The 23,129-nt window shown below is 37.0% G+C and overlaps 2 protein-coding genes across 3 annotated transcripts in view; both read left to right on the plus strand.

Annotated features, from left to right (window-relative positions):
• Positions 1–281: 281 nt before the first annotated feature.
• Positions 282–15,108, plus strand: LOC142978120 (uncharacterized). 2 transcript variants are annotated; one of them, XM_076122415.1, is made up of 3 exons: positions 282–635; positions 2,569–3,235; positions 11,338–15,108. In XM_076122415.1, the coding sequence occupies exons 2-3, from the start codon at positions 2,689–2,691 to the stop codon at positions 11,889–11,891; spliced, it is 1,101 nt and encodes a 366-aa protein (XP_075978530.1). In that variant the 5' UTR covers positions 282–635; positions 2,569–2,688; the 3' UTR covers positions 11,892–15,108. The 2 variants fall into 2 exon arrangements, with proteins under 2 accessions (XP_075978530.1, XP_075978531.1); XM_076122416.1 differs by lacking the exon at positions 282–635 and adding an exon at positions 2,073–2,321.
• Positions 15,109–16,519: 1,411 nt separating this feature from the next.
• LOC142978184 (tRNA dimethylallyltransferase) overlaps positions 16,520–23,129 on the plus strand; it is a 239,685-nt gene continuing 233,075 nt past the window's right edge. The window contains exon 1 of the mRNA XM_076122514.1: positions 16,520–16,680. Within this exon, the coding sequence (XP_075978629.1) occupies positions 16,543–16,680 (138 nt within the window). The 5' untranslated portion in view covers positions 16,520–16,542. The remainder of the gene's footprint in view (positions 16,681–23,129) is intronic.

Genomic DNA, 23,129 nt, shown 5'->3' on the forward strand with positions numbered 1-23,129 from the left:
CCCTAACGGGCCCCTCCACCCTCCACCCCCCGAGACGCTACTCGCAAGTCGCAGTACTAACCGAATTTCTTTTGCAAATTTCTGGTCGAATTCTATGCATTCTAGCCAAAATGGATGATTCCCAAATTCAGTAGTAGATATTACATACTTGCAGACAATAATCGCTTATGTAGTAAACGTATTTTCAGAGTATTTCGTGAATGACAACGAATTAGCCGGGACGCGGTGGGGAGGGGTCAGAGGGGTGTGCTACCGCGTCACAGCGCAGAGCGCCGGCTTGTACGCGGCAACCGGCGACTGCCCGTCGCACTTCGCAGTCGCTACTCGCAGCGCGGTTTGTACGTGACGTACGTTCATCTAGCTAGTCGGGTCCACGACGCTGTTCGAATCGCACGCGCGGCTCTTGTTAGAACCGGCCGGCTCCCGAATAATGTTTCAGTGTTTGACAAACTCAATCGGAGGTCTCGGAAGAAGTATCGTATTTAATAATTTACACTGTATAACCGATCGCATATTCTCAGTGAGTGTTACGCAGTGTGTACGGAAAAAACTTTGTCGAAGATTCTGAAGAATCTTGTGTAAAATTGTGTAATACGCCGGCTGTGGCCGGATTGCGTTTTGCACAAAACTTTTTGGTGAGTGTTTAATTAAATACCTATTTTATTTTGTTCGAAATATTTAACCGAGTGACCAGTGCTAAGTTAGATTTATAAATATTATATGTGCGGGTATTATACATTTGTGCGCGCGGGGCGTTGCCGGCTAACTCCAAGCTTATAGGTACTATAGGTTTAATGAGTTTTTCTGCGAATTGGCAGCGCCCAAATTCTTTACCATATATTGTAGATACAAACTTACATACACATAAATGAAGGTAGTTACTTTTTATATTTCCTTATACCCATAACTTATAAATAAAAAACGGGCATATTTAATTACCGTAATGTACTTACCTATTCTAAAAAAATAATAAAATGTAAAAAGGTTTTATTGAACTCATTTACTTCAAAATTATCATAGATAATACTCAGTAGAAGTCTGTTGTAAAAAATAAATAGGTTTTACAACAGACGCTTTTTGGAAACAATATTTTGATCAAAGCGGCATTGAAATTAAAAATTGTGCGTTATTTATTATAATTAATGTAATAAAATAAGTAATACCTACTTTATTCAAGTGCACTCACTCATTTTCTAGTAGATATCGTAAGTAATATTTACTTTACTCTGTAGATATGCATGTTGTTTTTCACCAGACTTGTTTTCATTGTGCAATATTCATGAAATTCACTATAACAAAGATTTTCTACTATCATCATATCTTCAGGTACATACTACCAATAATTATTAAGAAACTAGAAATAATAATAATTATAGAAATAACCAAATAAAGTGCACGACGCGTATTATTTTATTGTAGCTTTTTGTAAAATATATTGATACTTTCATGTGAAAAGTTGGAATATCATTATTAGGAATTAAATAGAAGGTTGTGACAAAATTGAAAGAAATAATAAAAAATGTCTGATTTAATTGCGCATTTATAGTTGTAAAGTTGTGTAGAATATAAACTCAAAAATTCTGTGAAAATACCCGCTAAAGCCAAAAATGCTAGTCTAAAGTGTTTCCGAAAAAGTACAATTGGTGTATTAAAATACATTTTTATGTTCTTCCTATTTTCCCCTTCTCCAAAATAAAATTAATTTAACATAAAAAATACTTGTTAGACAATAATACAACTATAGGTAGGTATGTCGCCCATTGCACGAAAGCCACAATTTAGCGGGAAAACGAGTCGTCGATTTGCATTAATATTAGTAAACACTCATTTCGCGCCATTCTCCGCTTGTAAACAAAAACAGTTTTACGGAAATCTTTACCTGATGCGATGCGCGCAAAAACTTGAGGGATTATTAGTGATGCGCCCGTATTCGTTCAGGTAGAAAGAAGCGGGAGAACAAAAGTCGCGGGGGTGGTTGCCAGGACAATGACTAATTGTCATTTCTTAAAAGTGGGATAGGGCCCAAGGCCAATGTACTCTTTAAAATTGTTCGGTTTCGCATCCAGACTTCAGTCTAGTTTCGGGCACCGTGGTGGACACTTCCTCCTCACACCAACTGTTACTTGTGTACTTGTGTCGTGTTTAATTGAGATTGTTTGTAAATAAAAAGGGGTTATTACCCTTTGGTGGTTAAAACTTTTAAAAAATAAAAACTATTATTTTTGTACGAATTATATTTCGAAATTTTGGAATAGTGGACTTAGTGATTTGTGGACTTGTGATTTTTTTTCGGAAAACTTTACTACCAAAGTCATAATAAGGTACAACTGAAGTTAATTAGTTGCGAAATAATTTGAGAAAAATAAAATCATTTTTGATTTTATTACACTTTAATTCTATATTTAATTCCAATCTAGTTTGAAAATTTTCATATATTTTATTTTCAACATTTCGACATAGCCAGTGTATATAACATTCGACATGTCTTATTCCTACATATGCCTGCCTCAGCATTCAACAAATGAGATTTTTTCAATAAACAGTAACAATTTATTTTTATTGTTACAGACTGCGTGCGTTGTACCCTTCGCGCGCATCTTCCCTGTGATAAGAGGGTCCTGTGATATCGACGAGTTCGACTTAGCTTTAAAACTAGTTAGTCTTTAGTTATACATATAGAAATTAAAAATGTCGCCACCGTTCGATTCGTTCGTTCAGTTCGACATTTGGGAAGCCTTGGACGAGGATTCCCTGAGGTTAACGCAAACCTCAGAATTCTGGACTCAGGTCCAGTATGAAGCAGACAGATTAGACCTTGTGCCGCCCGCCAATTTCTCCGACCCCCTGCAAGATAGCGATGAGGACTGGAGAATACCGGATACTCCTGAAGAACCACACAAAGAGAACATAGTACACCATGATTGCATGTGGGCAGGCTCTTGTGCCGATTCAGTACATCCCGGCAACACATTTGTTCCGTCTGATCCGATAACAACACCCACTACACCAGGACAGAGTTTGCTTCGAAGAGACATGTCGCCATCCAGACCAGAAACCCCACCATCAATAGACGGCGATGAACCCCCGCAGTTCCGTCACTCTGTAGACGTAGCTGGCACTGCTCTTCGGCTCCTGAGAGACTCTGCTGTGGTTGCAGCTGACCATTCATACACGCTCGCCAGGCGGCACCTGGACTATCTCGGCGTTCAGACACCCTCTGACTCATGTGAATCAGGTCAGTACATTTTTTTTTCTGAATTTAGTTGTAATTACTTTCTTGTATCGCAATTTTCATGCAGATTGTCGTCAAGTGTCGAACCAAATCAAGTGCTGAAGTAAAGTTTTAAAATAAACGTTAAATATCTTCGTAAACTGTTGTTGCGTTGATTTGAAATTCAAATGGACGATGTTAGGGCCTCTGGCTTATTGGGTAGCCGCTGGTATCGAAGTCGATCGGTGACCTTAATAACGAATTCAAAATGTTTATTTTTTTGTTTCCCGTAATATTTACCATATGGCGAGCTATATTACTATCGTAAATTCAGCGTAAATTATTGCCAGTAGAGATAGATATCTATCTACATAATTCTTTCCCTATTCCAATGCTCTAAATGATATCGCGAAATAAACTGTTCTTTATTATAAAGTTGTCGCACTTGCATTCTTACATAAGGGAAACAGTTATTAAAGTCGGTAGATGTTTCTTTAAGTATTACTTGGGTTGACCGGGAATGTCGTGAGGACGCAGGCGCTGACTGCGAGCGCGGGAAACTGCGCATATCGACCGCCATCCCGCGTCCCCCGCCGCGTCTAGACGCACCCGCTTTTCCGCTCTTCCGGAACCTTCGTCTATTGCGACCTTGAACGCTTCAACCTTCCTTAATGTCAGATTGCGCAATGTTAGCACCATACTTCTCATCTCCCGGGAATGACATGGTTAATTTGAATACAAATTAAAGTTCTACTATCTAAGTCAAGTTAAGTCGCGTGCCGCGGCTTTTACGATTTAGATGAAGCTAAGGACATAAGTACATCGACCGAGACGTCCCGACCTTGATGCATCCTCCAATTGCAACTGGCGCTTCCCGCCGACGTGCAGGGTTATCATCCTTTAATGTCCATTAAAGTGATAAATGTAGTTCGCAAAGTTCATCTAATGTAAAATCGTAAATTTGATACAAACTACGGATTAGGTATCACTATCAATAAAAACAGGAACTTGAAGTCAAAGAAAAGTATAAAGTGCTCATTATATAATGCACTTTGTACACACTCAAGTACGAATCTTAGATACCTACATAGATATGCAACTATAATGTTTATGTTGTTGTACATTGTAGCAATTTAGTTATCGACGATAGCAGTGGGTAAGGTCGCGATGGGCATGTGTTTGATTCGAACGGCCGCGAACGTTTGTTTACATTTTAACTTGTTGCGTAGCTTTTCGTACAAAATAAATATCGTCGGAAGTTTCAATTGAATTAAAATCAAGCGAAATACAAGACGAAGTGAGCGAGGGACGCGGCTGCCTCGCACTCGGCAGTCTCGTGTCTAGTCCGTTACTTGTGTAAGAATGCAGCGGAATGAAATGGAATCTCATTGAAGTGGAGCTTGCTCGGCTCGCTGGACCGGTTTGAAACGCGGTACTCCCATGTCCAGCTTGGCCGGATGACAATTTGATAGACAGCGTCTCAATAATCATGATTGAACATCAGTCAGCAAGCGCTTCTATCAGATAAAAAAAAAATCTAAGTAGGTGACTATAAGTAATTAAAGTTAAAAGGTAGTGATTCTTTGAATAAAAAATGTCGGTGTCGCATCACTAGTAACACTCGGCGCGAAAAATTTACGACGCATGCGCGGTTTTATCGCTCCGTAAGCGTGGTACGTACGCCACCAAACTGTGCGGCCAAAGTTGTCATATTTTCGCGCCAATTTAGTTAGTAACAGCGTCGAATTTATTTACTTTACAACGACTATGAATTTTATGAGCGGATGTCTAGAATTTTATTAGTGTTTAACAAAACGTCAAGAATGGTACCTAATTGCATTAAATACAATAATTATTTATATTTTATTTCATCTTATCGTTGGTTTCTATTCTAAAAGTTCTAAAACATTTGAATACCAACTCATAGTTAGCTAGCTATTTAGGTATAACGTATTCAGTTAATTATAACTTGACATTTATATCATTAGATAGCAGAGTTTAAATAGCACTAAACGTTTTTGACCTGATGCTATTATCTTGACAGATTGCACTTTTGATTTATTTTGCTTCAATGTGGCAAACTAGGCCAGTAGTTTAGCAATTTAGCAACTATGAATTGTGAGTTCCTTGAAGGGGCAATTTAGGGCATAAAGATCCGGTTTGTTCGGCCGCCCTAAACTTTTTAGTATCAATCAGTGAGCCAAGGCTACGTACTCGTTCAAACAGCCTGTACAAGTTATACACTTACGTATTACCGATATATAAAATACTATAGATGTTATAAATAAGTAACCGTTTATATTGGAATAAGTAATGTAACCTCTTTGTGGTTTAGTAATACCTACTTACGGTGTGTATTTCTTTAATTATCATATTAAGTAACCCATCGCTGCCTCGATTCGTAAATATCAGTTTCTGATAAAATGATAGGCGAAAATTTCGTTGATTTATACAAACTATTATCAACGTGTTCATTGATATGAAACGTGGACGTGTGAAAAGTAATAATCTTGCCGCCAACCGTAATAATAATAATTCAAAAGGCCTCCAACGCGTAGTAAAGCAATTTGCGCGGTTAATATAATATACATACATGTATAACGACACAGTTATATACCTAGCACGCTCTTCACGGTTTTGTAATTGGTTGGCATCCGCATCAGAACTAGGTACGCTTGACAATCAGCTTTAAGAATTAAAGTAACTACCGAAAGCACTTAGAGTATGGTACGACAGGAAAGTTCAACACCAACAAAATTTGCTAAAACTGTTACTTATTCCATTCCAAGTGATAGTTGATACCGCAGTGTCCTAAATAGTGTTGGCCGGTGGTTTTAGTCGATATTAGTCGGCTAACCTAGCCTTGTGCAGCCGAGTCACCGGGCCTGGCCCACATTTGATCTCGATAAACTGTACTTATACTGCATGATTTATATTCTATATCGCCGTTAAATCAAACACAGTGACAGTTACTTGCAGAAGAATGTCGTAATTAATTAATTTATAACATTGTAATGTGTATCACGATTGCTAACATTAATGCGCAATCTATATGCTAACCGTGTGAAAATAATGTCAACAAGTTTTCAAATGCAAAGTTGAAATGTTTAAACTACATAATCAATAACTAAAGTAGACTAATCAAGTGTCAGTACGCATGCTTCAGTGATCACTAAAAGTAGAAAGTCTTTTTTTATTTTGTAAATATTTCGGCGCTGAATCGCTTCACTAGGCCACTAGGGCAGTGTAACAAAAAAAAAATTAAATAGCTGTTTTATCAAGCGGCGATAAAGTAATTTCACTGGTCGATCGGCATGCAGGTATATAGTGGAAAGGACCTTGAGCGTTATCGCCACAGAATATGCACTTAGATATTTAAACAATCGCTATGAATGTGTTGATACGCTCACATCGCGATCGTAGTACCCGCCATCTTGGCCGCCGCGGCCGTCGCATTATCAATGCCGATAACAATAGTACTTATTACAACGTGACACCCTAACATAAATTTGTATTGTCTTATCACGAAAAAAAACTAAAGCCACGCTGACGACTGATAACGACATCGCAACAAGATAACTTTTTAATAACGCTGTTTGATCTCGAACGTCGCGAATGTAAATGAGGAATGTTTTATTTCGTTATTTGCTCTGACAATCGTGTGTACGAAGTCCGGTTTTAACTCGCGCGAATACTGCGCAACTACCGCAAAATCCCGAGCGCTTATCAACTCACGAAAATGACCCCTAAAATATTGAGATAACACGTGACACGTCTGTGATACACGTGACGACGTACATTGATGTACAGCGCGCAATTCCTACCTTTTATTAAGATTCTGTGGCGCAATTAATGGCGTATCAATATCGTCAAGTTTGCCAAATTCGACACACAAAGTATACAACAAGACTCACGATTACTTGCATTTTATCCATGAGAGTGCATTACTGACGGTACTACAGACTTGTCTGTGTGAGTTCGTTCCACAATCCTAGTAAATTACGATCCGGATTCTGATTCGGTCTCAGATGGGCGTGGTGGACTGCCCGGCAACGCAAGCGACATACAATGACGCAATGAACTAGCCATTAGAATCTTAAACACTAGGAAGTGTCATCGCTTTGTAGACACAAGACACATAATGACAACTAATATACCAAACTGTGTCCATGAATCATTTTATTTTATGTTCTGACAAGTTGAAAGGTTAAGCTTGGTTTGATTGTCTTATTAGCGATACGGGGCTTCGTAACGTTAAACTAGTTGGTTACTTAGTAACAGTACTATAATCTTATTAATAGCACGTACTAGTTGCGCAGTCGAGTCAATTTAGTCGGTGACAGTTTAGACACGCCTATGTCTCTCACTTTAATTCACATTGGAATTCGCATGTATAATGGTAAAGTTTCATACGCGTGTCTCGTTAATTGGGTAATAAAAAAAATGTTGCGTCACACATATTATGTAGGCATATGCGTCCGTGAACTTCCGTCCGTGCGAACAGTATTCAAGGCCGCGTAGAACGGTGGATCGATCGCCATACGCGTTATACCAATCGTCTATTTTAACCTCAAGTGGCTACCAGTAAATGAGATGACCGAGTTTTCATACTTACGTAATATTACAGAAATAGTATCCGTCTGTATCGATGCCTATAAGATCTTATCTATACATACGTGTTAGAATCAGAAAGCTTATATGAATTTCGTTTTCCCACAAGTCTTATACGATTCATTTACATGTTTTGTTTTTAACCTTCAATTTTGTATTATCGTTATATCAGTAACGTTACCTACATATTATAAACTAAGCAAATTAAGTAATTATTTAAACTCCAGTGGGAATATGAAAGCTACGATAAACATTATAAGCAACTGACTTGTTACTTAACTGCTATGACTTACGCATGTCTAATTAGCATGGGGTATACGGAGATAATGTACAGGTTGTAGCGCATTTCAACGCCTCTTATACAATTTCAAATATAATTTATATTAAAAATATCAGTTCTAAGTTGTAAGTCTTTAACGTCAAAATGACTTAAGGATAAGAAAATTGGTTTCTAGAAACCTTAATGATTACAAAATACCACTAGCACAATTCGCAAAAGTAATGCCTCTGTGTTTAAACAACGGTAACGTCCATAAAGGTTTCCATCGCGTTACGTGAAAAAAGGCTTTTTATTTATTTTTTTAATTAAGCCGGCATTACGAGCACGCTGTGTAAGATGGCGTGCGCCGCGTGCGCGTCACGATAATTTTTAATTATCGCGCTCAAATGCCAGTGAACTTGGCCTCGAGCCGTGGCCAGCCAAGCGTGCTCGGCCCCCGCTTCACCAGGTCACACTTGACGACACCATTGTGGCGATTGCATCCCGTTTTCAAGCCTCCAACTTGTTTATTTTGACACCTGCACTCGACCAACTAATCTCCCGGATTTCAAATTTCGATTCCCGATTTCCAGTCGTGACTAAAACGTTCCCGATACGCGTTCATGTTTACATCCTGTCACTGTCCCGTATAAAGTTTCTAATCAAATCTCGCTCACATTACACCTAACGTACACATTAACCAAGTAAAGCGGCGTCTTTATCTCGCCCGAACTTAGAATATCCGAGAATGCTTTCAAACTTTCTTACCGGTAGTTTGTAAACAAAAATCCAATTCAACAGACAAATTTCGATATTAACGCCAAACTTTGAGATAAATAGCAAATTAATTCTAATGATGACGAGGCCTGACACGAAAACGTTTTCCAAACTGACAAAGTTATAGGGAAAATCCTTGTGGATGCTCGAAACGACGCGATACCGGTTAGCATAACTGTCTACAACGTTTGCAAGCGATTAATAAGTTAGTCTGCGAATCTATGAGTCATTGTTTTTCTCACGGTAAGGCTTAGACCTACCTAGAAATTGTGACTAATCAGGCTTACTGCCAAGCCGAGAACGCTGGCTCATTGTTTATCATCGAAATGAAAATCAGCAATATGTTTTAATTGAAGTTCAGCGTCTCGGTATCTAGACACCGAAACACATGGGCAAGTATAAGAGAGAGCTGGCGATTTTTTACCCCACCACTCGGATACCGGTCGGTCGGGCGAACAATAAAAAGCGGATTATCTCTGGTATAAAATTGGAACGGCGGCGGATCTGAGAATCGCGTCTCGAGTGATGGAGATATAATAGATATGCACTAGACCGGATCCCGGCGGGCGGCGCACCGCGACAATACCGGCGTATCGCTTTACACGCAGACCTGAAACAAATACTCTGGGCCGACCGTTAATCGCGTTGGCGCCACGGAGAAAATCGTCACGTGAAAATTGACTCCCGCACAATAGCGCCTACGCGGACGGCCGACGTTATTTTCTTTCGCCTCACCCTGCGGTGTACCCTCTCGATTACGCCTTTAATCTGTATTCTGTTACAGCCTCCAACTTTGTTGCTTAGCCGTATCTCCAAACAAAATTAAGGAAAATGTAATATAATTTTAAATGGAGAATAGTTTGTAGGCTTGCGTGGGTTCCGTGCGGAAATTATAAAGAGCTTTTACAATTGCAATACTTTCTGTTTCTAAGAGGGAAAAGTTTCGACCTATTTCTTATACCATGGCGATGGTGTTGGTATTGAGTGTTGCAGAAAGCAGGGTGTGTCCATGTAGCTCGATATAGCGCCAGCAATCTTATCCACGCCTAGATTTAGACGTAAGCGAGGCGTGTTTGACGACAGGCGCCGATCCTCGAATTAGATCGACGCGTAAGCGATAAGCGGCCGCGTAACTATGCGGAAACGTAGTAAAAAGATCGCGTTCGTGTATAAATTTATCGTCGCCCGTGCGATAAATGTATCTGATGCGCAAAAATGTTTCGCACAAAACTGCGCAATTTAATGAACCTATTTAGCCGCGTCCCTGACTCGCCGTTTCGTAATCGTATCGGCCAGCTGCCCACGTAACTTGTTTCTATTTCTAGTGCTTAAGCACTGGAGATTTAAACGGAAACTCTCGTCCTTGTTCGGTACGTAAATAGCCCTGCAAGCAACACGTTTAGCGTGGAGCCGGTAACCTTTAATCACAATGAACCGCTGACATAATTATTTGTTGGTGTAACCGGATAGTACGGGCGAACAGATTCCGCGAAACATGCACTACGGCGTAAACACGAGCCGGACAAACGTCCACATCCGCACTTAGATGCAATGCGATCGTGAAATGGACGCCCGCACCTACATAGCTCATTCATAGAAGTCGACAATGCGTTCTCAGCGCTGCGCTGGTAGTATCGCTGCATTGCTGCACTGCCGCGTATTTAGGTCATTTCCGCAACCCTAATCGTGTTTCAATAAAAACATGCATTATTGAGTTAGTGGTAATCGAAAACCCTATCCTGCTCATTTGGGAGCCGTACGCCTATATGGTTGCGGTTCTAGAAAAAGCAGGTACATTAAATTAGAGAGACGCCCGTGTTGAGGCGGTCTCTATTGACGCCATGCAACCCCGTACGTCTCTCACATTAGAAATACCGAACGAAGTGCAACGTGATCGATAGTGCGGCTTTTAGCTCGCCGACTGAACCGGTCCCGCCGGTATGTCAGTTAGGAACGTAAGCCGGCCGGCCGCGGTTATCGTGCAACTCTCACGTGACAGTTAATTTCGATCGATGCTTTGTTAAATGGTAGCGGCAGAGGCCGGAAAGCGTGTCCACCGCTCAGTAATCCGGACTCCATTGAGTGCGGACGTTGCGGCAGCGCGGCGCGCACGCGCTCTCGTTTTGGCGCGAATGGCGCGCCGTGACGTCAGGCGTCTGGATCGATGGCGGCAGACGCTGCGGTAGTACGACGGGGTCGACGCCCTGCCCCCCGCGCCGTACGCCGCCCCCAACCCCTCGCGCGCACCTGACCACTGCAGTCGCATCTCCCCGACTAGATCTAGCCCCCCGCGATACTATACAGATGCGGCTACGACAATCGACGCCCGCCTTTTATGGTGATGCGAGCGTAATGAACGGTATGAATGAAAGTATGCGAGCAATGAAACGGTAAATGCGGGCGGGACCCCGATAAATTCCTCGAGCGATGTTTTTTTAATTATGCGACATATTTTAAAATGAATTCTCCATTGTTACAGAGGAGGAAATCGATGTAGTCTCTGTTGGCAACCAGCAACCATTGCCGACGGCGCAATCGCACGTCCGCACGGACTCGCTGCCGCGCGTACCATCAGCCCAGGAGCGGCAGCACATAACGAGAACTGTCGAGACTGCGATAACTGCCCGGTCTCCACGACCGGTGGCCAGGAAACGTCTCGTGCCGCCGCCTAGTATAGCGGCCGCCTCGCGCCGGCGGACCCGCGGCCCCGGCCGCCGTGGTCGCCGCTCCAACACTGACACAGACTCTGAGGCCGAGTCGCCTGAGATAGAACGCCGCTCCATACACAACGATATGGAGAGGCTCCGGCGTATCGGCCTTAAGAACCTCTTCGATGAGCTCAAGAAGCAAATTCCTGCTACGAGAGATAAAGAGCGCGCGCCCAAAGTAGTAATACTGAGAGAGGCCGCCGCTCTATGCAGAAAGCTCAGCCAAGAGGACCTCGAGCGCGAGAAGTTAAAGAAGAAGCAACACCAGCTGGTGACGAAGTTGAAAAAGCTCCGCACGATGCTGTCGCGCTACCGCTCGTACTGAGCGCCTCGCACTACCTGACTGGTAATCGATTTGTTCCGACCGAGGAACTATGGAGTCTACTCGACTGGACACTTATGGACTGGTAACTTTTTATGTAAGTCGCTTCTGAACGCTCTAGTGAACGTTAGAACCGTTTATTCACGAGGCGGTGGCGCAGTGAAGCCCCCGTCCGTTTGTACCTCCCTCGCCGTTTTGATTGCGAAATTTAAAGTGATGTCTTCAGTCGAGTCGACAGTCGGGAGTTTGTTATATTTCAATGAAATTCAGCTTTTACGGCTTACTCTGCTTCTGGCAATGTCTCGAGAGTAATATAGTTATGAAACAATAACGGCAGGTTTGTTTTGCTCAAAACGATATTTTGCAGTGCCAAAGTGAGCCATAAAACTGTTGTTAACGACAAATCCTAGGTCTTCAGTAAAATATCTTAATAGATACAGACTGCTTTGTGAACTAGTAGACTGGTTATACCTCTCAAATGTTTTTTGAATTTATCATTAAAGTATACATAGTTGAAATAGCACATACAGATTTACTCCGTGTTGACAGATCGAAAATGATATGAAATTTGTTAAAATATTGTTTCGAGACGTTGATATGAAGATTTTTTACTGGACCTTCCATTTAATAGTTAAGTATTGCGATGTCGCATTTTTTAAAGGAGCATGAATTTGTCAGTGCTGTAAATATGATAGAAAGACTGCAGGTAGTTGAGAAGCTTTGCGTCAGAGGTGGTCAAGTGTGTGAGCAGATTGGAGATGTATGGCCACTATATATGTTTTCGGCCCGATTTGCAGGATTTTTCAATTGTCACCCCGACTCACTGAGCGGGGTTGGTGAAGTGATACATCAATTACTATTACTTTTAATTGCTTTAAGTAAACTATTATTTTAACTGCTTTAAGTAAATTGCATTTTAGGATAGCGTGCTTGTTTCATTAGTTTATTTTTTTGTTATTTTGTAAATTTTTAACACTTTTATTGTTTTTTTTTTACATTATAGACGTCCAATTAACTCGATACCAATATTTTCGATAATTTGGAATCGTTCAATAGATTTTGGGGTCAGTTTGATTTGATGCGATCTAGATTATAAAATAAAATGATTCACACACAGCTTCCATATAAAATGTTTCATAACGAATAATGATTAATGTGTATGCAATTTTATCATGTGAAAAATCACCTTTCGAATAGCATGCGATTGTATCGGCTTTCTATCGTGCTAATTAATCATGAAGTATATTGACGGTGATATACTCTGATCATTTTATTAACCAGTTGTATAAATAAAATCTTAATCTGTTTATTTTTTAACGAATCATATTTTCTTGTGGACGGAACTTAAAGAGTCGCAAGCGCATGTTAGCCGAGGGTGTCGGACACTTCATACTTCTACGATCATCGTACCTTATTATAATTAAACCTTATAATTGTTAAGTCGTTTAGTGTATTGAAATCAATATTTAATTCATTCACATGTTGGGATTTAAATGGAAGCATACCATTTTCATATGATTTTATGACATTAAGCTAAATAAAGTTTTGATGTAAATTGTATTATCTCAGTGACAGTCATCGATTCGTAAGAAAAATAATAGACTGTGTATTTTGATAATAACATCAAGTCTTATACCATATTATGATGGTCTGGAAAAATGGACCGATATAAAAAAATAACCAAGACATAGTTCCTCATAGTACCTACTAATAGTAAATTTTGCATTTTTTTTCTTTATAATATTTTTTATTAATGCTGGTAAGTTAGTAAAGTACTCGCAATAGTTACGTGTTAATTGAAATTGGAACCTGATCAGAAAAATAAAATATAAAAAAATGAAAAACAAAGGTGAAATTCGTGTCCGGCCGGTCTCTTAGTTTAAAATTTTGTCGATTGAGCTGTGCGGAGTTTTTATTCTACTGATCAGGTTTACTCGAAGGTTGATGTTTTATCAAGCACATGGTCAGCATTTGTGAGTGTGAAGGCTTTAATTGTGTGAGGAATGTGCCTTGCTATGTTCATGTACATTATTATATATATTAGGTTTATACTCGAATTAGTTGCAAGACATATTTTTTGTGAAGAATGTCTACGATTTAGAATATAGTGCTGTTCGAAGTAGTGTACATACACAGACAAGAGAAGTTATTGATATTAAAGATGTTTATCTTATCTTCCACTAGGTGTTTAATTGTACATACAGATATAATGGTAATACTAAGTATACTTATTATACTTTGATCAATCTTTTTTTTACTAACGAGTTTTTTTCCTAGTAATTGTTTAGTTTTCTGGAGAGTTACAAATCCTCGAATGTTGTACCTGCATTTATTTTTTTTGTTATTCATATCTTGACATAAATAAATAAAGATAATAATGGTTTTAGTTATCCAAAATGTAATCGGTTGCTTTGGTTTCATGACCAGTGTAATTAGAGGCATAAGAAAAAGTCAGTAGTTAAATGTATAATGGTAAGAAATGACAGCTTTATAAATCGGGAGACAGAAAGTGAATGAAAGTGTAAAAAAAGTGTAAAACGCTGCACATTATTATACCCATTATTGTGACAAGGCACATTTCCACCACTGCCAAAATGGAAAAGGAATTAATTACGATAATAAGATTTAGGTTCTGTATATAGTTAAGGTCGGGTTATAAAATTATAAGTCGTGTTATATATAAAAGATTTCCTTTTATTCTTTGTATAGTATCCGTACGTTTGTAACATCTAGCTGAGGTCGCGTGCGGGACCGATCGGGGGTGTATATTTTTGATCGTACGATCGGAGCCGCGCCGGGCTCGGTGCGCGCGCGCCGCTACAGGGAGTGCAGGGCGCGACATAGATTCCGCCTAATATTAATATTGCCCTCTGCAATCTTTGAAGCGGCGCTCTTATGTCTAAGGACCTTTGTACTTATATGGCTGATTTTTTGGGATACTATTGTAACACAGAGATAGCAGATTTTTTTTGGTTTTGTTCCTCTATGTGTATGGATACACTGATACATTGTATTGCATTGACTATACATATTAAACGCTTACGTCAGACCCGGACAGAGCTTGGGAACAGTGGGCTAATTAATGTGATTTTTATACTTATTCGCTGTAATTTGGGATAAATAAAATCATTGTATTGTATAGTATAGATTCTGTGATTATGTACCTGTGCGGTACTTTTGGGATTCCACAGCCCTATCTGGTCTGACTAAAAAATATAAATTATGGAGTTTTGATTTATTGAAATCCTTTTTATTACCAAATACACACATTCCCCAACACACATACACTAAACAATATCAATAATCAGTGCTAATTTTGGCACTTACTAGTAGCTAAAATAATTAATTTAAAATACAAAATTACAGACTAAAAAAATAAGTGCAGTTCAGATTACACTTTGATTGGCAAACTGCCGATAATACAGTCTATCTGGCGTGATCGTCCACATACTATCCAAGAAGAGCAGCGTTTCCCTAACAGCAAAGTTAAAAAAAAGCAAGAAATTCAATAAAAAATTAGAGCAAATATCCAGTTTTTTAATTTGTTCTTCAAGTATCGTCATATTTTGCAGAGAGCACTAAAGCAAGTATTATATCCTTACGATAACTGGGACGGCTACATCTAAGGTGAACAAAAGAGGTGAACTTAGTCCACAGAAATCGCTATAGTCACTAATTGTAGACTGCTTTTAGCCAGTGACTTAACTATTTGGCAGGCTTAATTATTCGTTAGTTTCATAAGAGCGACGCTCAGTAAAACATTCAGACTAAGTGATCATAGTAAGTATCCTATTCTCTAAAATAACAAATAATGAAATTAGATAAAATAACTCTCAATTTAGATGGCAGAACTACATATAGGAGATACCCACCCGTTTGGTCTCCTAATTAGAGGCATAAGCTGCAATAAAATAATGATCTTAATGAGAAGATGTTCCCTAATAACTCATCCTGTTTGTTACACATGGAATGGACTGATATTCAAAATATATTTTAATTAAAAACTATAGAAATACATTTCTATATGTGTATAAAGTTCGAGAGTTTAAGCTTACGATTATCTCCCCAGGAGGCACCTACATATCGTCCTCAACTCCATAGTTCCAGATTAATTAAGATAAAGTACCCACATAACGTGATAAAATGAGTTCTGTTCCTATTAAACATGTATTTTAACTGCTCATATCACACGTATTTCATTGTAATTGTATAAATTTGAATTTTGAAATTATCGTTTGGAACTAATTAAATTGTTAAGGTTTAATTTAATTCTAACATGGGCCTTTTTCTCATTTACTAATATGTATAGAAAACGGGTTATGCAACGTATTTACATAAATATTGTTTATACATGCAGTTAACTGTGCTTTGAAGCAAAACCTAGTGGTTGTTATTCATGTTAGTATTACTCGACGCTCTGATTTACATATGAAGAAAGAGCGTTCGTATTAACTAAGTACATATCGTCTGAATGCTAAGGCAAATAAACAATTTCATAACTCAACTAGTACTTTCCGACTGTAAATAGATAGTTCTATTAATAAGAATATTATCACTTTGGCTGTAAATATTATTCCGTTGCATCAAACGTGGCGAAGTGACAAGTAAACAATTGTCATAACAATAGTGAAGTTCGTGCGTTTCGCCTTGCACTATGGCGCTCCGTGTTGTGATGTCTTCAAGGCTCCCTATGGTGATAATTTTAGGTGCTACAGGTACAGGAAAGACTAAATTAGGTGTGGAACTAGCCCAGAAGTATGAAACAGAAATAATCAGCGCAGATTCAATGCAGGTTTGTAAGAAATGACTTAAAAGAATAATTGAATTCTAACCTCAAAGTTTGTACTAGTGTTATGTATTGTTTTCTTTTGCAATACTGTTTGAAAAGTTTTATAGCAGTTACTTGTACAATATTAATCATTTTAATATTACGTACAAATCAATTGTAAGTTACAATAGTGCAAACTAAAAACTTTATTATGCAAAATCTGTTCTAACCTCTAAGTTGTATTTTGTTTTGGGTAAACTTAATAACTTTCCATGAAATTTTTGAATTACCTACACAAAATCACACAATATAAATGAAAAGTTTATTCTATATAACATTATTTACATTCTCATTTAAATTGATAATAAATTTCAGTTATTATTTGGCAATTTCATTACTATTTTAAGTTCTGATTAGAATGTTCCTTGGTATACAATAATACCTTTTCTGTTCTTCTTATTGGCGTGTCAAGTCTTACAAGACACATACTGTCTAATTCAAGTGCTTATATCCAGCTCTATGACAAAATAAACTTCATATACAAACTTTTTTAAGTCAAATGTGAACGCTGTGATCAATAAGACAATAATTGAACTGAGAGTTTCTCTCATAAGCCTCAGCGAGGTCCATATGTTATGGTATTACCCTTTTGATATCATATTATTTCTTAACAAAGCATACCGTAGTGATTGAACCTATGCCTTTGCATTTCCATATATGTGCTCACATGCGGTAAATGGTTAATTTTACAGTATGAATCAATAGGTAAATGAGAAATGATCAATAAAGTAACCCTCTTATTCATAAAAATATATGAAGTTATGAAAGGCTTATTAAGAGTTATGTTTCTTTCACCCCTTAGCGAAATTTAAGAGAGAAAACATATTATTATAGTAGTGTTTTTACAAAAATAGGTTTATAGTGTGTTTATGAATAGGAGGGTAAGAATATGGCCTCTAGAAAGCCAGATACTATAACAAAATAATAAAGATTTTTTAACTTACCACAGTTGAATGTTGAACAGTGTCTGAAAAATGTTACCGCAATTGTACTTGTTAAAGATTTCCGTTAATCAATGTTTGATAGCTTTCCATCGAAACAATACTTCTATTTAAAAATGGCCAAAGCAAGACCTCTCACACTTAGTGACTAAAATTAATCCTACTTTTGGATGAACCAACCTGCCATGTATTTAAAAGATGGTTTTAAAGAATTTAGATTTATTATTAGAGTTGTATTACTCTTACCAACTTCATAGTTGATAAACTTATAAGAATAATTCCTTTTAAGTTATTAATGACAAATGGAGTGTACGCTGTATGGCACCGGTCAATATGTTGAAATTTGTGCGGTCTTCACTTTTAAGTAAATTTTTATTACTATTAGGTAATTAGAAAATAATGTTAGTTCTAAATCACATTTACTGTGTGGCTCTTTTGGTAAATCAATACTGAAAATTACTTTTAGTAAAAAAAAGTTAAACCACTATAAAATTGTTTTTCAGATAAAGTGTGAATGAAAGATGTAGGTAGATATACTTTTATAACAAAATCCTCAAATTCAACAATGTGGGTAGTTTAAGCTAGTGCTAAAATATTTTTCTAGTTTGTTTCCAATCCAATAAGGAAATAGATCAAAGATAAAAGTCATGTTATTTATTTCAAATTGCATTTTTCCAAGCAAAACTGTTTTACGAAATATATTTTTCTTGATAACTGTGGAAAACAGTATGTTCAATGTATAGGTAGGTACATTTTTATACTAAACAGTAAAAAAAAAATTGAATGTGTATTTAACTTTCTTAGTAGATTATTTTAAGATAAAAACATTCAAAATTATTAAGACTTAATTTGATGGTTGTGTGCGAAAATTTTATTTTAAACCTCTGTGAATTTCTCCACACAATAAACATAGCAACAGTGCGAAATAACTGACCCGGTCAATGCATTCTTATGACTAAACCGAACTTCGTGCAGAATAAACATATTCTTAATTCAAAAAGTCCGTGTGATTTTTTCTCTAAACAACTTGTTACTTTACAAATGGCCTGTAATTATTTACTTGTACAGTTAGACTGAGAACAAACGCTATTGGTCGGTGTGAAAAAGTTCTTTAACATTATTACGTCAATGGCATCTACGAACTGCGGGTTTGTTTGCAAATAGAGAGATTTAAGTTTTCTTGTATTGTTTTCTCGACTACTAACCGGTAAATATTACTCTCCCAAGTTAATTTATTAAGTAACAGTATTTATAGGTTATGTGCTGTGTTAAAATGTGTCTTTTCACTACTTTTTCTAGTCGTTTCTCGGCGAAAAATATGCGATCCGATAATTTCATTCACAAGATTGAAGCCTTGCAACTGCAACTTCGACGTCAATCAAAGGCGCTATACGAAGGTACGCGCTATTTTATTTTTACTAGTATGATTCTATTTTATCTAATAAGTAGTTAGTTATTGAGTGAATTTAGGTTCAGTATCGTTGTATTAAATATTAAATTAAATTCCATTACTTACACGATGATGCAAAGTCTCCGCCAATTTTTAACTTCGTACCGACTAATTTCGCGATACATTTCAAATTTTTTTACCGCTCGAACATACATTTTCTCCTCATTATTAGTAAGTAGGTAGGTACTTAACGTTCAATTTGGCCAACTAACGCTATAAACCATCGGTAATCCTATCTAGAACTGCTGTAGCGCGATTCTCTATGATATCGATACTTTCGACAACCGCTATCGAGAAGTTTTGTATGAAAAATCTGATCAGCATCTCTAACGAGCGCCGAAAAGAACTATGTTTGCAGAACATTTTAAATGTCCAACTCAAGTCCGACAGTATGGACTGTAGAGAATCGCGCTACAGTTTAGAGGTCTAGCAACTGTGAACATAACCTAAGATTTTTTCAACCGAGGCGTAACCTGTGGTAACTTAAACGTAATTCATCTAGCGGTCACTATCCCCACATCTAATGATAGGTTTGTGATAAAAAATATTCTGATTTGTGGACAGATGACTATGCTTCAGGCGTTCGTTATAACGATTGTTACTTAAAACGTAGTTAGATTGTAACGAGTAATTGATTCTTGTTTTATAAAAATGCCACCACAAGTTTTTTGACCACCTGTTTGATAGAAGAAATTTATGTAGGTAACTGTTCTCGTAATAGGCGGAAATAGGCAGTAGCAGATACAAGATTTTGATTTCGGCGGTAAATTCTTTTTAATTTTACTTAAACACCATGCCAATTCTAAACAAAGGTGCAATTTATATCCTTTTTTTAGACAATGCTTCTGTGTCTTCCTTTAGATTTGTCTATGGTGTAGGTACTACTACTACTTACTACTATGGTGTGAAAGTGAATGAATGTGTGAATACCTATAAAATTATTAATAACTGAAGTAAAATTATTCAATAGCTCATAACTGCTTTTAATGATCGTGCTGTCCCTCAAAGAAATTCCAATTTGAGTAGAGCAGTCAACTAAAATTATATCCAATTGACTACTTATGTCAATCCCCATCTTATTCTCATACCTTATTAGAAAAAGACAGAAAATATCACAGTAATAAGAATCGTAACGAATATCCGCAAACCGCAAATCTAATTACATAGCAGTTTAAAGAAGGAAAGAATCTAAAAATACTTGGCGCTCTCTTCCCACTCCCCCTATTTTAATTTCAAGGTTCATTTACTTATAAACTTGTTAAGTTATTGCAAAGCTTCCCATTGTTCTCGACAACTTAGTTACGTCTTTAAATTTCCCTAATGTCCTTTCTTTGATTGCTACTTGATTTTTTTTTGTTGCGAATTATTTTTCGAATAGTTTTGTTGTAAAGATTTTCGTGGAACACTAACGGCCAGTTCCTTGGCCTAGAGCCATTGGCTTTTACTAGACATTTGTGTAGTTAGGGCAAATTTGTTTCTTTATATAATTATCAGTACATTCGTGAAGAAACAAATTTGACTGTCACTGTCATTTACCCCTAAACCCTAGGCTGTTACTTTTGATGAAGAAACTAGTCATAAAGTCATAATATATCTGCTTTTAGTTCTTTTCGGTAGCGTAAGTACAGCAGGCAACGATCGACTATCGACACCGAGTAACTTATACACTAATATTGTATGGAAAACTGATCACTGTCTAACGTATTTCGCTAGAAATATTCTTATTTAAAGTTATTTCAAATGACGAACGTTCGTAAGTCGTTTTTACCTGCGACTGTGAAAAATCGTTCTACAGCTTTCGTTGCGTTTTTTCCAATAGCATTGTAGAGTTAAGCATTAATAGTAACTAAGCAAGCCTCGGAAAATACTACTTCATTCGTTATATGACTTAAAACATATAAACGTTGTGACATTATACTGCTAATAATTTAAATATGTAAGTCAATTTTGCAGTCAAATATTCATTCGAAAAGAGATTGTCGTAGAATCGTAATTAATAGTTTATAAGTATCTATTTTATTTAAAAACCGTCACCGTCAAAGAAAAAATATATAAATTAAAACCATAAAATTGGCGTTCGGACTGCATAAATCTATCTTAACTTTATCGAAATTTCTACTTATATTAAAAGTAGATAAACTTTGTAGTTTGTTTAAAGGCGGTTATCTCCGAAACTACTTAACCGATTTGAAAATTCTTAGACTAATAAAAAGCTTAATAACCTCTGAATAAGGCATAATATATTTTTTGACGAACAATTATCTAAAACCAAGGAAACCTTTAGCAAACTAAGACGCTGGTAAAATCTAGTTGCCAATAAAGTTAATAATTTATGTGAATAAGAATAAAACGGAAATCACAAACTTTAGTTTGATAATTTAAACGTTTTAAATGTTAGCTTATTACTAGGTATCCGAAATGGGTTTTTTAGATCTAGAATCATAAAATTAACGAGATGTAAAGTGGTTTGAAAGTTATAAAAATACCGTAACTTATTACATCATATCTGATTGAAATGAACACAAGGCTTTGTACTCTTTAACCGTCTGTTTAAACTTATAAGAGAAATAGCCTTTAAATCCTCTTTTCAAAAAATTACCTACTTATATTTTATTACTCAATTATTGTTATTCGGTGTTAGCAACTCAAGGCCTGACTCGGTCTCCTTCCTGTAAGAGACCCTTGCCCAGTAGTGGGACAGTAATGGGTTAGATTGTTCTATTTATATTTATTGTAGCATGATTGAACTGTTTGAAGTGCCTGAATTAAATTTTGAACTTTCCAATCAGGATTTTACCTTCAAGATCTGTTAATAAGACGTGCCATGTCCAGTAAATTGCCAAAAAATAGTTACTTATTCATAAGTAGGTACTTACCATTTCTAATTCATTAACTTTATTTCTACATATTACCTTACCTTTCTTACTACTAATACAAAAAAGCTAAATGTATCATTTCATATTAGTAACGATAGAAACTGCAACTAAAAAGAACTTTGAACTGAAATACCGCAAAAAGGTAAACTTAGTGCGGCACTAGAGTAATACCCGCATACCACACAGATTCGTCTGCACTGCGCCACAGTATTCGTAGAATAGTGAGTCAACTTCACATACTAAACTCGCCTTCGAGCTAAATATCGTGAGTTGTTAGAACGATAGATTGTTCTAGAACAGGTCTTTTAGGATCTCCATTTAGAATGTACATTTATTTTAACCGTTTTAAATGAAAGACTTTCTTTGCGGTTTGGCTTACAAAATTTTCGATGCCCGGGTCGGCAAAGTGCTATTGGCTTATCTCGTACGCCTCTGACTATAGCTTCATTTATATCAGGCGTGTTGTGTATGTATGTAACGTATGTATAAAATATGAGGTTTTAAAACTAATATGTATTAAATCAGGTTTTTCTTCTACAGCTTAAGCAGGGGCCAAAAAAAATTTGCTTCTTATTAACACATTTTGCTTGCAGCTCTAAAATATCAATTAATTTAGATCTTTTAGAATTTTGTCCCTTTAAAGGGCTACGCTAATCATCTGATATTGAAAACCCACTCCCATGGCAAGACTTTGACCTTTCCCTTAATTACGATATTATATTTCACGTCTAATTAAGTGTCAGTTTTAATTACACCTGCATACAACGGAACAAATTGTAATTGACATCTAAATTTAAATTTTCTGTCATTGACATTCAGTTTTAAATGTTACAAAATGACAAAAATTCACAATTTGATATAAAAAATTATGGAATTGACAAACGAGATAATAAGGTATTGTTGCTTTCTTATTAGGAAGAGAGTGTAAAAAAATCGTTAAATAAAAACATATCATTGGACAAATTAGATACGGTTAAATTAAGAAAAAAAAAAAATTGTCCTGGTAATATTTTCTTATAAGGCATACTAATTGAAATATCGTAAAACTAATTTCTTTCCGTTACATTGTAATATATTCAAAAGTATCAAGTTGTTTTACGACACTTAGTCACTGGTTACACTGTGAATGCACTAAAGTTACATAAC

The sequence above is a fragment of the Anticarsia gemmatalis genome, chromosome 14 (genome assembly GCF_050436995.1).
Source record: "Anticarsia gemmatalis isolate Benzon Research Colony breed Stoneville strain chromosome 14, ilAntGemm2 primary, whole genome shotgun sequence".
Taxonomy (NCBI): Eukaryota; Metazoa; Arthropoda; class Insecta; order Lepidoptera; family Erebidae; genus Anticarsia; species Anticarsia gemmatalis.

Coding starts and splice junctions, on each gene's coding strand:
- LOC142978120 (XM_076122415.1), top strand. CDS start 2,689: ATGTCGCCACCGTTCGATTCGTTCGTTCAGTTCGACATTTGGGAAGCC. Junction 3,236..11,337: donor CTCTGACTCATGTGAATCAG/GTCAGTACATTT, acceptor CCATTGTTACAG/AGGAGGAAATCGATGTAGTC.